General features: G+C 31.2%; 1 protein-coding gene across 3 annotated transcripts in view; it reads right to left on the bottom strand.

Moving 5' to 3' along the window:
- Window positions 1-3,335: 3,335 nt before the first annotated feature.
- Window positions 3,336-17,861, bottom strand: part of LOC132737283 (uncharacterized) — a 35,436-nt gene continuing 20,910 nt past the window's right edge. For all 3 annotated transcript variants that reach the window (XM_060724543.1, XM_060724544.1, XM_060724545.1), the window contains exons 2-3: window positions 9,651-10,786; window positions 3,336-6,736 (exon numbers count right to left, since the gene is read on the bottom strand). In XM_060724543.1, the coding sequence (XP_060580526.1) occupies window positions 5,693-6,736; window positions 9,651-10,745 (2,139 nt within the window). In that variant the 5' untranslated portion in view covers window positions 10,746-10,786 and the 3' untranslated portion in view covers window positions 3,336-5,692. The remainder of the gene's footprint in view (window positions 6,737-9,650; window positions 10,787-17,861) is intronic.

The following is a 17,861-nucleotide window of genomic DNA, read 5'->3' as shown; positions in this document are numbered from 1 at the left end:
ATTCATATACTTTAATTGCTATCTTTACAACACAATTGTAATTTATGAGTGTAAAATTTCTGTTGACAAGCATATGAATTATCAAATGGCAATTTTGTCATATTTTCTCACCTTGTGTACGATAAATCTTTCAGCATGACAAATATATACCATGCAACATACTGTGTATGTCCTAGAGTCGGTATAACTGTTGAAATAATATCAGCTAATCTTTTCCTTAGAAATGCGTTTAATTTATCAAATTAAATAGTATGCAATACGTCATATTTCAAACATATATATATATTAAATGTTTTTTTCCTTGCAGGGTTTCTAGACATTTGCACTACAATATTCGATCGTATTAACATGTTTCGAGTAAAATTAATACATGTACATACAATACAACTTTTGAACAGAATGCATCGGTTAAAATATAAAGCGTATAGACAACGGGTGAAACTTTGTCTATAAGAATGTTGTTTTTTCACAGGCAGTAATTTTGATACATGGCATATGTATAAATTAAAAAAGAATAAAAATTGAAACAGAGACTGGATTAAGGTAGGAAGCCGTCTTTAAGTTAATAACCTCGTGTTTATCGAATATTTGATTGAAGCACAATATCATGCACATACTTATGCGATTTGTATGGCTATTAGTTATTCAAAGTTGTAAAAACACCCGCATTTAATTTGTTATTTCCGGTGAAAGTTAATCAATAAATAAAAGCTCTTTAAGTCAATATACTTCTTTATAAGCAGTTTTGTATCAGTTAATGATACCGTCGCCACATTTTTTTTCACTTCTGTGTGTTGGTTTTTAACACTCTTACCATTAGTTAATATCAGGCCATGACATTGAGTGTTCACATTGTAGGATTAAAGTTATGTGTTTAGATTATGATCAGAATTTAAATGTAAGATATATGTAACAATAAACAAGAATAGCTTGATGAGATTATGAAGATACAAAGATTTATATATTATTAATTCTGATAGTCGTCTAAGGAGTTGGCCATTCATGTCAAATACACCATTAACGTCATTTTTGCATTTGCATCAAAATAGAAATGCAATTTAACAAAACCAGCGACCACGTTAGACTATTTTTTAACATTTATATTTTTCATGCAGTAGCGATGAAATAACTGTAACTATACAAAAGTACATGTACACTAAAATTGAAACTATACATTAACTTGTTCTCTATATAAAATTATACTTTTATTTGTGGTCTACAGCCTTAAATGTATCTCAATTTATCTCGGAATCCGCCCATTCTTTACCTTTACTAATAAAATAAAAATTTTAAGGGTTTCAAAAACTAAAGCCCCTTAAGATGTTACGTCTACCTTTGACATTTAATAGATCTTTATTGTCTTTTGTCTGTTCAATACAGAGCGATAAAAATGCAATGAGTACTTTACAAATGAAGTGACATTTTGAATAATATATTGCAATGCCAAAAAAAACACCAGACATATTACACTTGTTGAAAAACGACGTAATGCTAAGTAGCTTTAAAACGACTTCAAATAAGACACAAAGGATGATCGTGCTTATTTATAAAGCAACAAGAAATAACAAGAAAACAGGAGAGGATAGTCTTGTCATGAAGATGGAGAGGAAAATATAGTTCCCATAGGAACTTAAAACACACTCTCTTTTATAAAGTCATACATTGTTAAACAGATTTGCTCTGGTAAATTCAGTCTAAATGTAAAGATTTTCCTCATTTGGAGACATCTTAATGGGGTAGAAATGTGATTACAAAAATCATTTTTCCAGAGAGGCTACCTTGATGGATAGTTTATTGCTATGTTTTTACGCTCCTTAGTCGAATTAGTCTGTGTTAAATAAAGGACGAATATTAAAATATACTAATTGGTACACAGTCCAGATATTTTTCGCCTACATCAAACTGGATTTCTTCTCTCCTTTCATCTGTTCGCCTTGAATTGTGAAGAATTATCATGTCATTTGAATATTACATTGCCATTGATATATTCTTTCAAAATGCTTCTGAACGTCTACATACGTAAGATAACATGCTTTTCACATTTATTGCAGTAAACAGCTCTTATTTTACATACGTTATGAATAGAATATTATATTTATAGTGCTTCTATAAAAATCTATTAAACTCGTTGTAACAAAATAACATGCTGTACCACCCTTGAATTCTTTTATATTGCTTTTTTTCTACCCGGAGGATCTTTGAAAAGGGCCCGAGTACCAAATAAATCATTTCGAACCAAACCGTTTGAACATGCAATTTTAGTTTAATGCTTTATGTTGTTAAAACATTTGTGCTTATGTTTATTAGTTTTTAACTCACCAAAGGCAATTTTACAACACATTTTACACTTTACGTAACGAATACTTCGATCTCTTGTGAACAAATAAGAAGCAGTTTAAAAACACCATGCATCATATAAATTTAGCTGTAACACTTGTAATACAGAATAGATATGTATAATAATGATCTCCATTTGTTCCAGACTGCTTTGAGTAATTTCATGTTTGTCGGTTTATTTGTTATAATCATTTGCACCTGAGTATATAAACTAGAATATTTGTGCACTTTGAGAGAATTCATGCTTTATGCGTCCTGTTGATATTACAATGATTAGCCAATATATCACAAGATGTTTATGATTATTATTTTATAACTGCTCGTCTGTGTCCGATAGTTTAAGGTTTTTGACTTCAAACCACTTGCTCATTTGTCTTCCGCCACCAGTCAAGCTGGTATGACCAATACTGTGTTGGTGTGACAAGAAACCCAATCCCAAATATATTTTATATCAGGTGACGGCAAGCTTTCTACTGTCTATTGAATCATCGATAATATGTGAATGTCCTAAAAACATCGCTGACATAAAGGAAGTTTTTGAATTGCCAAATCTAATCGTAAAATAAATACAAGTAAAACATTAAAATATTAAACACTATAATAGTTTGTTGAAAAATAAGAAATACGGACTTCAATGCATTTGGTACAAGAACGTTCAAAGGACGCATTGTTGCTAAGGTTCTGCTTGTTTCCATAGACAATGATACTTCATTAGTGGCATGAAGATAAGTTGTTCCAAATTTATAACGGGCAATTAAATTACACTCATTAAGGTCATTCATGCAAATTTAAAATGACAAATACTATTCACACCCGAAAAAGGCGATATAAGTAGACAAACAATAGGCGCAAAACAAGAAGGCCGTATTTGTCAACTGCGTTACATGTAACATTTTTGTCACGTAAAGGTAATTGCTTTTTTTATTTTACCTTTTTGTACATGACTGCACACGCAAGAATGAAATTTCATAATTTTAAAGCAAAACATGAAGATAGTATATGTATATAAATGTTTACTTCTCAAAGAAAATATTAAACAACTCCAAGAAACAATCTGTTGTAAAGACAATATAATAGTTAATAAAGCAAATAACCGGACAATTCAAGAAGAAATACACATTTCAAATTACTAGATACTTCTGTAGAAGAATGACAATTAAAAACGAAATAAGATACGAAAAATATTAATTGTTTATTTTTCCATCTTTCTAAATGTAAATTGCACAAAGGTTTGTGATAAATATTAAAAAATGACACCATTTCTTACAAATTATTAACATTAATTTTGCCAAGTTTCAGGTATGCAAATCTTGCTCTCTTTTAATAACATTACTAAAACTTCGAAATTTTAAGTATAAAGAAACGTATGGGACTTCGTCTGATAAAAGTCATCAATTAAGTCAAACCGCAACAAATACTATTTTATGCTTTATAAATGCAACGACTGTGTTTGAAACTATACCTAAAACAGACATAAAACACTTCATGCTTTTAATAACCATTTGTCGTTAAATATGTTTGTTTTCAAAACCGCTTCATAGTAAATGAATTTATATTATTTACGACTACAGAATTATTGTTCATAGTTGACAGCTTATATCATTTGGTCATTTCATGAATCAAACATATGAAATAAAATAATTAATAAATGTCACAACAAATGCATGAATATTCAAACAATTTAGGACGCATTAACATTAGAACATTAAATTGTGTTTTATAGATAAAATTTGTAACTTTACATGATAATTTTAATATATGATAAATGTATTAAACTTAACAAATATTTCAAATACAATTTCTACATGCGCGTTACAAATATTCACAGTTATATTTTGCTGAATGCTAAACAATAAAAAAAAATGTTTTTACCTTTAAAAGATTTCGTTATGTTTGTAAAGACATACATATACAAGAAATGTTTCCTATTTTACAAGTAAAATAACATTAATAAGTTTTGTAAATTAAATGTTTCTCAAATATGTAAACAATATATTATAATGACTATCAATTAGACTTGAAATGCGTAAACTATCTTATTCACACAATATCTAGAACTCCAGTAATTGATTTACAAAATGTATGTTATAAAACAACACACACCACGATTTGAAAACTTATATTTTGTTATACAATGATCCACATAAAAACAATCTCCTGTTAAAATTAATTTCTTTTATCTACATCTTCAATTCTGTAAATATTTACATAAAATCATCAAATAAACATTTGATAAAATAATAAGCTTATATACATATTACATACATACTTACAGCTTCTTAAATAATATAAAGCTTAGAACAAGAAGAACTATCACCATATTTAGAAAGGTATAAAAGTTGTGCACCAAAACCCGACACACACACGAAAATATGCAAGCGATATTTTAAGGTTTCTGTTCTATATTTTAACAGCTTTACTTTTAAGAAAAAAATGCAATTAAAACTCTGCAATTGTCAGTTAAACATTTAACATAAACTTTGAACAAACTACGTGTCAGGTGAAATCAACCATACTGGAAGCATACCCTTGCTCTAGTAATGTCCAATCATGTGTAACGTAAAGTTACTCGAAAGAAAAGGCAGCTTTCAGTTGTAATAAGTATGCTATATTAGAAACTGTTTGGGCAGTTATAAAGTTCTTATTAAAGAATGTATCACTATAAACATCAACGAATATTAAATTTGTTGGGAAGATCTTGAAATATATTAAAGATATTTTGAACTTTTTTGAAAAATCAAAAAAAAATCTTTTCGTATTGGGTTAATACAGATTTAGAACTAATAAAAATTGTTACTCCTGTCTAATACGTTTGGATTTAATGTTTAACAATACATTTTAAAGAAAGAAAATACATTGTTGTTTTAGCTGTCACTCCTGAATTTAACGTTATCAGCAGTTTTAAAAAAGTAATACAATGGAATATGGTATTTATATAAAGTGATCTAGAAAGGTAAGTGTAGAGTAAAGCTAAAAGGGTATATGTTTTTAGTGTTAAGATAAAATAAAATCTGTGCACAAATGATCTTTTATACCTATAAAGTATGAACGTTTAATGTATGACTATGCCGTACAGTATATTTATAGAGTATAGAAATATAGAAAATAGTATATAGCGCAAGTTCGGGTAACTGTTTAGATATAGAAGCGTTGGAGAAAGAAGAAATCGATTCATATGATTTTACGAACGAATAACAGTTAGTAACACAATCTGCTCGTCCTAAATACTGTAATCTGTCAGCTTCAGAGAATACAATACACCACACACTAACATCATGTCCGAAATATTTGTCCGAGAACGACAGCATCCTATTTGTCAACACACCTTAACTATTTATCATCACAAAAACCAATGCTAAGTAAGGGCGACAAATATTAATGTGAATAGAATAAAAGACATTGTTGTTTTACTAAAACATTTTACACAGGCAGCAGAACTTTCCATGTTACTGTATAATGGTGGTAGGACTGTGGTTTGGTATCTCGGATGATACAGTTTATGTGACGAACTAGTAAACATTGGAAAGTGGGTAGTACCGGATCTATCAGGTTTATGTGTGTTGTGATGATGTCTCCTAGTTGTGCCATATTCGACAGACGTCGTAGACGGCAGAAGCTTTTCTATGTATGGGCAATTCTGGCGGTTCTTTGGTATGACCAATGTTCTTTTAGGCATTACAGTACCTTCTTGAACAGCCTTTATAGCAACTTTGTTACAATTTGTCGCATCTAGAACATAAACTATACCAACTCTGTCGTCGTTTTCTTCTTCGTGTACAAACACCCAGCATAAGTATTCTTGATGAGCATGAATGGTTCGTGTTACGACAGCATGGATGTTTTCCCCTTGTGGAAACACCCCTAGGCAATGATAATCCTTCCGGTCAAGAGTATTGCCGGATGTACAGTTAAAAGGCTGAGCAATAAAATTTCTTTGGCTTCGCTTGTCTTTAGCGTCATACACAAAGCAATATTCACAAACATTTGCCTCCTGCATGTACAGTCTGTTATCAGTTAGCCCTGGCCAATTTTGTAAATTGCAGCTGAACGGGTAATGGTGTTTAGTGTCTACTAGAATTGTCGTTGGTTTTTCATCAATTCTTCTCCCAAAGTTTTCTCTATCTCTTGAACTCGGTTCAAACTGCTGATCAGCGCACACGTCTTCTTTAAGTGACTCCGGGTTCTTCACAGGCCAGCTGACACGGTTGCCAAGGCGATACTCTAGAATTGACGAAGAAACTTTCTTTCCTTCGAAGCAAGCATATCTTGGATAGCAGCCATTTGAAAAAGTCTGAAGAAGCATCGTTCTGTTTTCAAAATCGTGTCCGTCGGGTTCGTGACATCGAAACTGTCCCGTTCCACTTATATAAATGTCATAATAAGACATTGTTACTTCTTTCTGAAATGTACAAAATTGTTGTCATTAGTTCGATTTATATAAGCACGATACACAAATAAATTTTCACAATCAAAATAACTTATAATTTCATATACATTGTTACAAACCGAATATTTTAGATACAAACCAATTTTTTGTCTGTCATGCCTTTCCAAACAATTCAGATTAATCACTTTATAAAAGAGCATCGCTTTATTTTATTATTAGACCTAGGAGGTTTACTTATTCGTCAAATAATTGTGACGTAAAATAATTATGTTTTATATTTCTTTATCACTCTGTGCATTGTTAAACATGATTAAACATTAAACATTTTTATAATTAAGTTTCTTCTCTGTTATACAACATAATTGTATCAAAGGGAGGCAAATATTAAACAACTCATTGAGCAAATGCACCATTGACAAAGAAAAGAGGCAAAGTATTAGTGTATAATTAAATGTTTTAAATGAGTTAAAATGTACAACTAAAGGCAAATACAAGAAATACTAGCTATTATTTCATGCTTTCCAGTGTTTTATTGTAATATATCAGATGATTATATTCTGATAAACCACTAGTGAAATTTATAAAATATAATTTTCACTGTAGCCGGACTATATCTGAATGCGGATGAAAAGAAAATCATAACTAAATGGAATGACAGGCGGAAATAAATGCCATCATGTGTAAATTTGGCTCTTTTATAAAAAGAAAGTCGATGTCACTATACATCATATTTAAAATGTAACAAAATTAGAGAAATTTAACAGAACTATATTTCAAAATTGTTGATGTGACGTCATGATGTGATGACGTCACAAAGGAGAATGCGCAACGTTACGCGGCAAAATCACTTAAAATTACTTAAAATCACTTAAAACGCATGAAATAAAAAGAAAATTTATTTGTTTTATATATAAGATTGAAATATATTTCATTCGTGAACACCAGCTATTATATTTTCACTCGTGGCTACGCCACTCGTGAAAATATTGCATCTGGTGTTCACTCAGTGAAATTATATTTCAATCTTACATGCAAAACAAACAAATATCCTCTATTTTTTCTCAAAAATATCGGAAACACAATACTGTATGAAAATGTAGTCATACAACGAAATTAAACATACAGTTATGAGTATTAAATATTATATCAAATATTAAATATCAAGATGCAAATATCTGTTTGGAAAGGTCATATATATAGAGGATATTTGTTTAGTGCAGTGTAAGATCGGAATATATTTCACCGAGTGAGCACCAAAAGGTATATTTCACGAGTGGCGCAGCCACGAGTGAAATATGAACTTTTGGTGTTCACGAGGTGAAATATATTTTGATCTTACATTAAACTAAACACATTTTCTTTTAATTATATGCGCCAAATAATAATACAACGTGACGTCATTTACGACGTCACGTCATTATGTTGGTTTCCAGGACTGTGAACGCTTGTATTTCACTGAAACAACGTACCGGGCTCAAATATTCAAAACAGTGAAATTATGTAATCGATAATTTCACTGTTTAATACAGTGAAATTATCAGTTTTTATTTCACGGATATATTTCTATAAACCACCGAAAAGCATGTAATAAAAGCTGTTTAGTTTATACTTGTATGACACAGTATTCACGCTCGAAACGTTGATATAACCCGAATGTCAAAACGCTAGGTTATATAAGAAGCAAACACCCAATAATACTAATAAACAATTATTTGTATAATGATGAGATAAATAAACAAGTCTACGGACCTGGTGAATATCACATAAGCCAGGTCAATAGACTTGGATATTCACCGGACCCTTCATACAACAACTGTTTTATTATTTGACCAAGATAAAATTCATAATCTTGTAAATTTTCAAAATTGACCAATTTTATTTTTTCGCGCGAAAAGGCCATAAAATGGGACGGAAACACAAGTAATTTCCTGTTTTCTGCATTCTATCTCTTTCTAAAGCATGTAAGCAGCAACACACCTTTTTATATTGCCCTTGGAAAAACGCTATCTGTAAATGTGATTTACAAATGATATCTTTTAAACGTAGCATTTTTTCTGTCTGGTTGACAGGTATATCATTATATGCCGCACAGCTATTAAAGACATGTTTTCTTTTTAAATAGACAATATAATTTAGCGTAACTTTTTTATCACTTAGAGTAAAGTAGGGAAAGCCTATGGTCGTTGACGTCAGATAAAAATTAAGTTAAATCAAGGGCTGAATATACAGCGTTATTCCGTCAATTTTTTGTCTTATATGTGTAATTTACTACTTCTGTGCACCGTTTACAAATGGTACACCTTGATGATTATTCCTTGGAAAAATCACAATTACATAAACGACAAATTACACTGACAATTCCATTGATAGGTCTATACATTTTATTCATATTTATTCATTATTTTATTATTTGAATTATAGTCCTTTAACACGTGAAGGCTATAGTCGGGCAAGCCAAAGCCGGAGTCCGCGAATTGATAATACTACACTATTGTCAATTAAATTATATAGTTCATATTCATAAAATTGCCCGTGCCCATTATTATGATTAATATAAACGTCACGATTGCTCAATTTAACGCGGGAAATAGTACCACAGAAGGGTCATATATCGTTTTATTCTGAATAAATTAACATAACTACATGCTAAATCAAACTATGGAAGAAAAGCCTTACATATTTGTTATAGATATAATGCAGTCTTAAATACTATATCTTAATCGTTATCTATATTTACTTCATTTGATTTAGCTATGGTATATTTGACTGAAGTATTTTTATTACATGCAACCTGATATGTAATCACGACGCAACTAAATTCAATCATTAATTATTGTCACTGAATGCGTCATATGTTGTCACCTTTACATTATATCATTATTACAAAACATGACGTTTATATTTAGATAGATAATGCTTCTCTCACCTGTTCTCCGTTATTATTTCCAACCCAACCACCTTGGAAATTTCCAGGAAAAGTGCATTGACTCTCTTCAGCCGAACAATAGTTACAAAACCGTCTGCAATTTATGGAATATGTTTTGTCGTTATACTGGCAAAGTCGGCTATCGTCGCATATCCTCGCATAGGAGTCAGCGCAAGTTGAGCTTATAATGCGCTGTGTGAATTCTAGATACAGATACCTGGATGTTTCCCTTATGTTGCCATTTCCATCACCGGGGTCACATATAAGGTCAACAAATAAATGTCCATGCTCGATAGGTTTGGTGAAGTCAGTGCCAGTGATTCGCATGCACCATGCCTTGAAATCGTCATTCTGGGGTCTCAATATAACGAAAGTGTAATTTCCATGAGCCCAAGTGGCTGCGCAGTAAAATGACTGCTCTACGTTCATGCCTAGATCTTTTTCAAGACACTCTCGATTATGGAAGTTAATTGTCATTCCATCTCCTTGTTCACATTCACTTTCCAATCTAGCCGGAATAATTTCATGACCACACTTAGGCTGTTTGTCAGACGTGTGTAGCCTTATATTATATCCACCAGAAAATGGACATGGGATCTTTTGCTCTATAAAGTTTTCGTTTGTTACCATAGGCCAATTGTCTAATATTAAATGGTTGTCGTCACAGGAATTTGCACTACGGAAGTAAAGTTCTTGTGACTCTTTAATTTGAATGATACTGGTTCCTCTACGAAGAATTTGTATACATAAAAATATAGGAGGCGTACTACCTACAGTTGAACTATGTTGCACCTCAAACTTATTGTTGTTTTGCCTGGAAAGACATTTTCTCGTGTATTGAAAACATACACTTTCCCTATCACAGCGCGTGAACACCATCACATTTCCTTTGAAGTAACCTTGAAAAGTTCTTTTGTCAGTGTGTGTCGCTGTCCAAATGGATTCAGTATTCAAATAGCTGGGAAATTTGCAGGCTTTACCCACACCAGATATGACGTAAATGAGAAAAATATAAATGACATAATTAATGAAAATTCTTGAGCAATTATTCATGAAAGGTGTCGGTTTGAATTGTGTCACTTTTGAATTCGTCATTGTTTCACCTCGTTGTTTGTTCTTCTATAGTGTTAGAAATCCTGAAAATAGAAATTGAAGAATAAAATAATAAGAAACATTTCAAAATGATAGAAACAAATGTTTAATATATTAACAATCTAACGTGTTAAAGAAATGATTTTGATCTCTTAAATGTAAGAGTTCTTTATTTCAAATATATCATTTGACACTAAATGACTATTTCTTAGTCCAACAGACCGGCTTTTGTGTTAATTTTGATTATGTCTTCATATGTGTGGGTATATATCTCAGTCTAATCGAATAATTTCTGCAAACAATATTGTTTTGTGGATTGAATGAACTCTTATAATTGTCTACGTATATAAGCTTACAATTTCGTTGATATTTGTTATGTGTATACATAGCATATGTTATTTATGGTCGGCGAGTATTGACCTACACTTATAAGCAAAGCACTCTGTTAATGTTTATATTGCAAATGGTCTGTGAAGTATATTCGGCGAGTATGTGCCTGCACGTATTTGTCAAAGTAAAACATTTTATAACGATTATTTTACTTCGCTGCTTGTAACAACACGTACATATGTGATTTTTTTTCAAATCCGATTTTACGGCAAGTCAAATTTCAGATTTACAAATTCCCTTACATGCTGTTGTAAATTAAGAATGGGGAAGAACTGGAATGGCATAATTTATTTTCCTACAAATATAGTTTGTGGTCTAAGAACTGTGATTGCTTAATTTACTTACCCACAAACATATTTTGTGTCTTGCTAAGGCCCCAGTCCATTTTTATTAGAAATTACATCCTTTCACTTGGCCATTTAACTTTGACAAAAACGTGGCATTGATATACATTGTATATAGATATATAAATGGGTTTCTCCTCATTTGTAATGTATTCATCTGGTGTTCGGGTAACCGTATGCATAAATCATGTCTATATGAATTGTATTTGCATATTTTATGTTGTATTGTAGACGGTTTATAAGTCTGCAGTATTACCTTGTGTTATCGTAATAATATGACTCTATTAACCTTGTACCTTTGAATGGTTTTGAACTATGTTCCTTTTAATAATTGATAGCTGTACCCAGAAACCCCCATTAAATTGCCATTCAAGCATTCTGTATTAGCTGAATCGGCGGGCAGGGTCAGACAGTTCTGTCGGTATGGTTAAGTATTAGTGTACCTTAAGGTTATTTTCACAATGGTGTCTAGGAAAAGTATTCTTTTTTAAATAATTCACTTTTTCTCTCTTTTCCCCCAGTGCGATTTAATGCATTAGCATTATCTCGTCATATTTAGTTTCATAAAATTTGCATATATTTTTTCAAGAATTATGTCCCTTTTATAGCATTATGTTATTTTACACATAAAAGATTAAAATAACCGCATCACATCTATTACAAGCTTCATAGATCTCTTACAAAGTCAAGCATTAGAACTTGTTCCACTAGCGTAGTATCAATCTGATTTAACACAGCAATATCTTTTCAATGAATAATCGCACTATTTATTTCCTCAACCATAGTTTATGAGATTTAACACCAGATTAATTACTATCAAATCTTTAATTAAAACCGCTGTTATAAATTGTATTTATCTCATAGTAGACCTTAGCTTTTAGAACATAAATACTCTTTGGCTTTATTTTAATTTAGAAACTGAAATGAATATGTTTCATGTGCACACACATATGCTCATGATTTTAATTGATTGTATTGGTGGCCATTGCAGCAAGGTTTTGTCCAACGGAATAATGCGTGCAACAGTGCACTTGTAGTTCACTTTGTTTAGCACATTTTGAATACCAGGTCGTAATTATTCTAGACTAGGTGTGTATTAAATGCCGCAACCCAAACTATTTTGGTGATATAGGTGGGCCTGTATATTCTAGCCGCGAGCCAAACGCCTATAATTTATGGTACTCAAATAATACACCGGTGTCACAGTGACATGACAATTAACCTTGTCCTGTCACCAAGCTAAATTGTAAACGATATAAGCATGATTTCCCATATTTCTGTGTTTTATAATTATTATTGTATTTGTGAAAATCAAAACATTTATATTTGTGATTTAGTTTAGTTTATACAAATTTATTTTAGTTCTTTGTGTTGGAAGCTAGAAGCTTATTGAAACACTCTCGAAACCGTTCCTAAAACCAACCGGTACTAAGCAATGAATGTAAAGTGTCTTGCTTAAGAAATCAACGGCTTACCCCTGACAGTGTTTTTACCCTGAAAAAGATCGTGGTAGGATAATTACGCACATGTAGATGAAACATTTAAGACGATCATTGTAGAAATATATACACTTCCTTTCGTAATTATACGTGTATATATCTTATATGACTTTCGCTGTGTATGTTCGTGACAGAGTTTATCAAGGCAATTTACTTATAGAATATTTTTCCTCTTCATCCAAACCCTGATAAATTGCTTTAAAGGAAGTGAACACGTATTCTTAGATTTAAATATCTAATTTGTACTCATTTAAAGGTCTACTTATTATAGTGTGCGGCGCGGTATGACCAGTAATGTGTCAGTGTCACCGGTTAACCCAACCAATCAACAAACCAACACACCCACCAACCAACCAACAAAGCAAACTAATCAGCATACCCTTCCTTTAAATGAATGTGTCGATATTTAAACATGGGATTAATTATTTGGTATGCGTAAAAGTTAATGTCATATTTGAACGTCACAGTAGCGATACTTAACTGTAATTTTATTGCAGGATGATTCATGTTTTAACACCCTTGTTTAATCAAGAGAAAAAGGCGAAATCACAATACTTGGTGTTAATAGATCTTTTATCTGTAGCACTTAAATCTAATCGCGTCTGTACTTTAATTCGTTAATACGTTTTTCACGTAAATCACGACATTTGTTTACAGACCTGATACTAAAAACTGATTTTACCAATACTACAATACTTTGTACTTCAAGATGGTGTGTACATTGGAGACGCTAAGCAAACACTCTGCCGGAACTGTTCCAGTCAGTTACGATGTCACAGAGATTTTTTGAATAATCCAATAATAGTGTAATAATGGAAACAATTCAAATAACCAATAATCCGTCGATACAGAAAATCAACTGGTGGCGCTATAGAATTCGGCATGTGGCAGTACATAGTGTCTAGGCATTATATATTTTGATTTTACTAAAACTAGTATTTATTTCTTTTTTACTTGGCCGTACCGATTGGTTTGGACAATGCTGTATCTCACATGGCACTACGCGTATCCACCCGTTCCCATTTCTGCACGTATTTAGACAATACATAGTAAATAAATTTCCCTAAGTTACCGTTTTTTTTTTTAATTACGTCATATTCAAAGATACTTTAAATTATCGTGATAATTAACTTTCAAAATAAATTGAGCTTTCGAAAAGTATCATTATAATATGTTTAAAACTACCAGTTGTACTGATATTTGCTAAATTTTGACATTATATTTAGGATATTACACATAATGTTCTAATCCAATATCATGCTTATTTTGTAATTTACTGGATACACCAACTATTTTAAAAATATATTTTTAGAAATATAGCGCATTTTATAAATGACAAGGCTTCGATTTAGGCACTGCGTGTTTTCGAAAGAAGAGTTTTTTTTTATACAAATTTCACGAGAAAATTATACACAGAAGTATATTCATTACATTTGAATGGAATATGCTTCATGAAGAAATCTTTATAATAATTTTGATTTTAAATATATTTCTGTTTTATTTACGTTACATTTTGTTTTTCATAGATTCTGAAGAAAGTGTGGCTAAAAAGATATTATATTTGTCTACTTTGCATTTTCCAAAGAACAAAAACACGTTTTCCATTAACTATAGATTATAGAAAAATGTTCATCGTTTGCATTTACTCACCCCACACGGCGTCATCATTTGTAGAAAATGTTTCCCAAGTGGAATTTACGGGCCATTGTCTATATTAGAATGAACGCTTTGCCGATAATACCCCGTCTAAAGTCATTAGCAACAAATTGCCTTAACTCTCCCATAAAATAATGCCAAATCTGATTACAGCGCCGTTGCTAAAAAGGATTACGACAACCCAGATTGATTTTTAATTTACTGGGCAATCTACAAGTATAACAATTTCCGTAAAATCGCCTTGTACAAAACAGTTTGTTTAATCGGATTGCTTTGTCTCGTAATAACTTGAAAACCAGACTTTGTCCAAAAGACATTAAAGCAGTCGAGAGGAAAAAAAAACTTAACATAACTTTACAGTAAGAATTCCAATATTTGTCCAAATAAAAAAACCTTTCGTTCTTCCTTTCTAAATATAATATTCATATTTTAGAATATTCTTGACCTGTAACTGGTGACTAAATATGTAAGTAATCAATAAAGTATTATTGTTGGTAATTGTATATTCTTTCCAACGAGACTGCATTATTTCAGATATCGTATTAATGATCCAAAATTGTCCCAAGAGTGACTTTAAACTGTTGCTCATTTACTACCATTATCTAACGGAATTTTCTTTTCATCTTGGGACCCAACTTAAAAGAAAATAAGAAGTAGCCATGGAAACCGAATAATATAATAGCAAATAGCATTTTCCAGATCCCTCCCAAGAGGTTTTTTTGTATATAAATCCATAAATTCAATAATATCCATGCGTTTAATAACTTAATAATAACCTTTAGAGTTTAAAGAGAAAGAAAATAAAAGGCTAATGTAAGTGTTTTATTAAACCAAGGATAGTGGAAATTAGGTCTACTGGCCCGTTGTTAACACATATAATTTGAGGATAATTAAACAATCAATCAGTCATAGGTTCTTTTCATTGTTGAACATGTATGAGAATGACCTTCATCCTATTCGGCTGAATTAAAATGGTAGAATCATGCAAATGTATATAAAATGTTTTTAAAAAAATGGAATACAAATTAAAATTAAAAAAAATACATTAAATAAAATAATAAAAACACGAAGCTTATTTTGGGATAAGATTACGACAAAGCCATCAAATTTACTCAAATATATGACACATTTTCGTAAGGAGAAAACTGTTTCACGTGTGTATGTTTTTTTTTTTTTTTTTTTTTTTTTTTTTATACTTAGTATACTAACTATTTATATTGTATAATACTATATAAGCTATAGTTGTAATTACTTAACACGAGAAACCTGTTTCCACCAACAAAATACCAAATAGCACGTTAATAATATAGTGTAAGCATGCATAACATATATTCTTTCAAAGCAACTTTGATAATTATTTTCAACAGATTTATAATAATACACCTCTTTTTTTTATCTCATTTACTGAGAATACTCATATTTCTACTTGATCTATTTATGACAGTAATTGAAAGTAAAGTATGTGTCAGGAATTCTCATAGGAAATAACATTAAACAACGGGAAATCGATCTGTCACCTCGGCGACAACAGATATTTTGCCACAAGGCACGTGTTCTTACATTATATTCATTAAAAATTAAGATGATCAAAATTAATAATATTATATGAAAATGAATATAAAACGTCTTGTTTTCAAGTTCATATCATATTTTTAATTACTGATTGAAGTCCCATGATAAAAGCACCATTCAAGATATTTTATTTTATGCTTACCAGTGAAACACTGGGTGTTATCCTTGTAACACATACAATATGAGTAATATAGCTTTGACGAACTTCTTGTTGGCAAGGAAAGCAAGAATTCATGAACCACCGTCTTACGGCTAATATAATGAGCAAGAGGTTTGTTTCCTTTAGTGCTTCCTGATCTTGTTCAATTGATCCAGTTTGAATAATATGTATGCAAGTCTCAAATTTGGAATCGTTAAAGGAGCAATATGCCTATATGCCTCGGAAATGAATAATATTTTTCCATATTTAGAAATGACAAACATAAGTTTAATAGTGTTTAAATAATGGTTTAAGAGCATGTTAATAGATTGTAATCAGAAATAGAGCTAAATGTAAAGTTATGTCATGAAAGCAACAAAATCTAATCAAACTACTTAATCACTGTAACTGTACTATCTGCCAAAAGGCAACAAAGGCGAAAGATGGTTCAGGTAATTGGCCAATCAGTAATATTTTAGAAACTAAAGCGGGGCATAAAAAAATAGAAAAAGAAAGATTAATACAGTTCCGGACATGATGGGTCTTTAAGCGCAAATTATGCCGTGTATGATGCAGCATCGTTCTTCATAGGAATTGGCCTGACTTTTTCATCAGGTAAAACGTTCTATTAAACAGGATCTTAACCAACATTTCTTAACACTTAAAAGTTCTATCTGACGCAATATCTTAAATAGTTTGACACTTGTGATAAAAAAATAAAGACATTGAAATATGATTATTAATAAGATTGTTTTAATGTCGAGTGCGCATAAAAAATATTAGTTGATGAAATGACGATCATCAAAATAGTTTATTTGATAAAAAGAAATGTGCCATCTTTGTTTAATTGAACAAAGAACTCTTTGATTACCACTTAAACTTCAATGAACACACTTGAGCCTCAAGGAAGAAATGCGCTTTGTTAAAACTAACTTTTATTTACAGGAGTGACCGGGCAGCACCGTTTATACAAAAGGAGGAAAATATATATTACAGAATTACCTCTTTGAAGGAAAGGGCGGATAAAAAGATTGTTATCCTCTAGTGAATGTTAAACAACATCCCTATAGAATAGTAATACATTCTTAAACAGATTTTCTCTAGTAATGACGGGCTGAACATAAAAATTTCCTTCATTTGAGACATGTAAATGGAACAAAAATGTGATTATCGAAAATATTTCTCCATTGTGGTATGGAAGATTGCAATTTTATTGCGATGTTTCCACGCAGTTTTGTCGAATTAGTCTTGCTCCGACAACAATAGGGGGAAAAGTTTACCAGTCTAAATGTTTAATCCGCGAACAGTTCTGATAAGTTATGAGATGTTCGTGGAATACTTGTTTGCTTTATTTTGGCTAAGGCCCAGATGTTTACAGAATTTTTGTCTTATTACATGATCAAACACATTTTTATAATACATATTGTTTGGAAAAGCACCTTTAAATAATACACATTGATAGTTTTAAAGACAAATACAAAACGAATAAAGAGGAACTTACGTCAACACCGGATCATGT

The sequence above is a fragment of the Ruditapes philippinarum genome, unplaced genomic scaffold (genome assembly GCF_026571515.1).
Source record: "Ruditapes philippinarum isolate M1 unplaced genomic scaffold, ASM2657151v2 ctg3595_1_1_1_1, whole genome shotgun sequence".
Lineage (NCBI taxonomy): Eukaryota > Metazoa > Mollusca > Bivalvia > Venerida > Veneridae > Ruditapes > Ruditapes philippinarum.
Note: the sequence above shows the minus strand (reverse complement) of the source record. Positions and strands in the feature narration are given on the sequence as shown.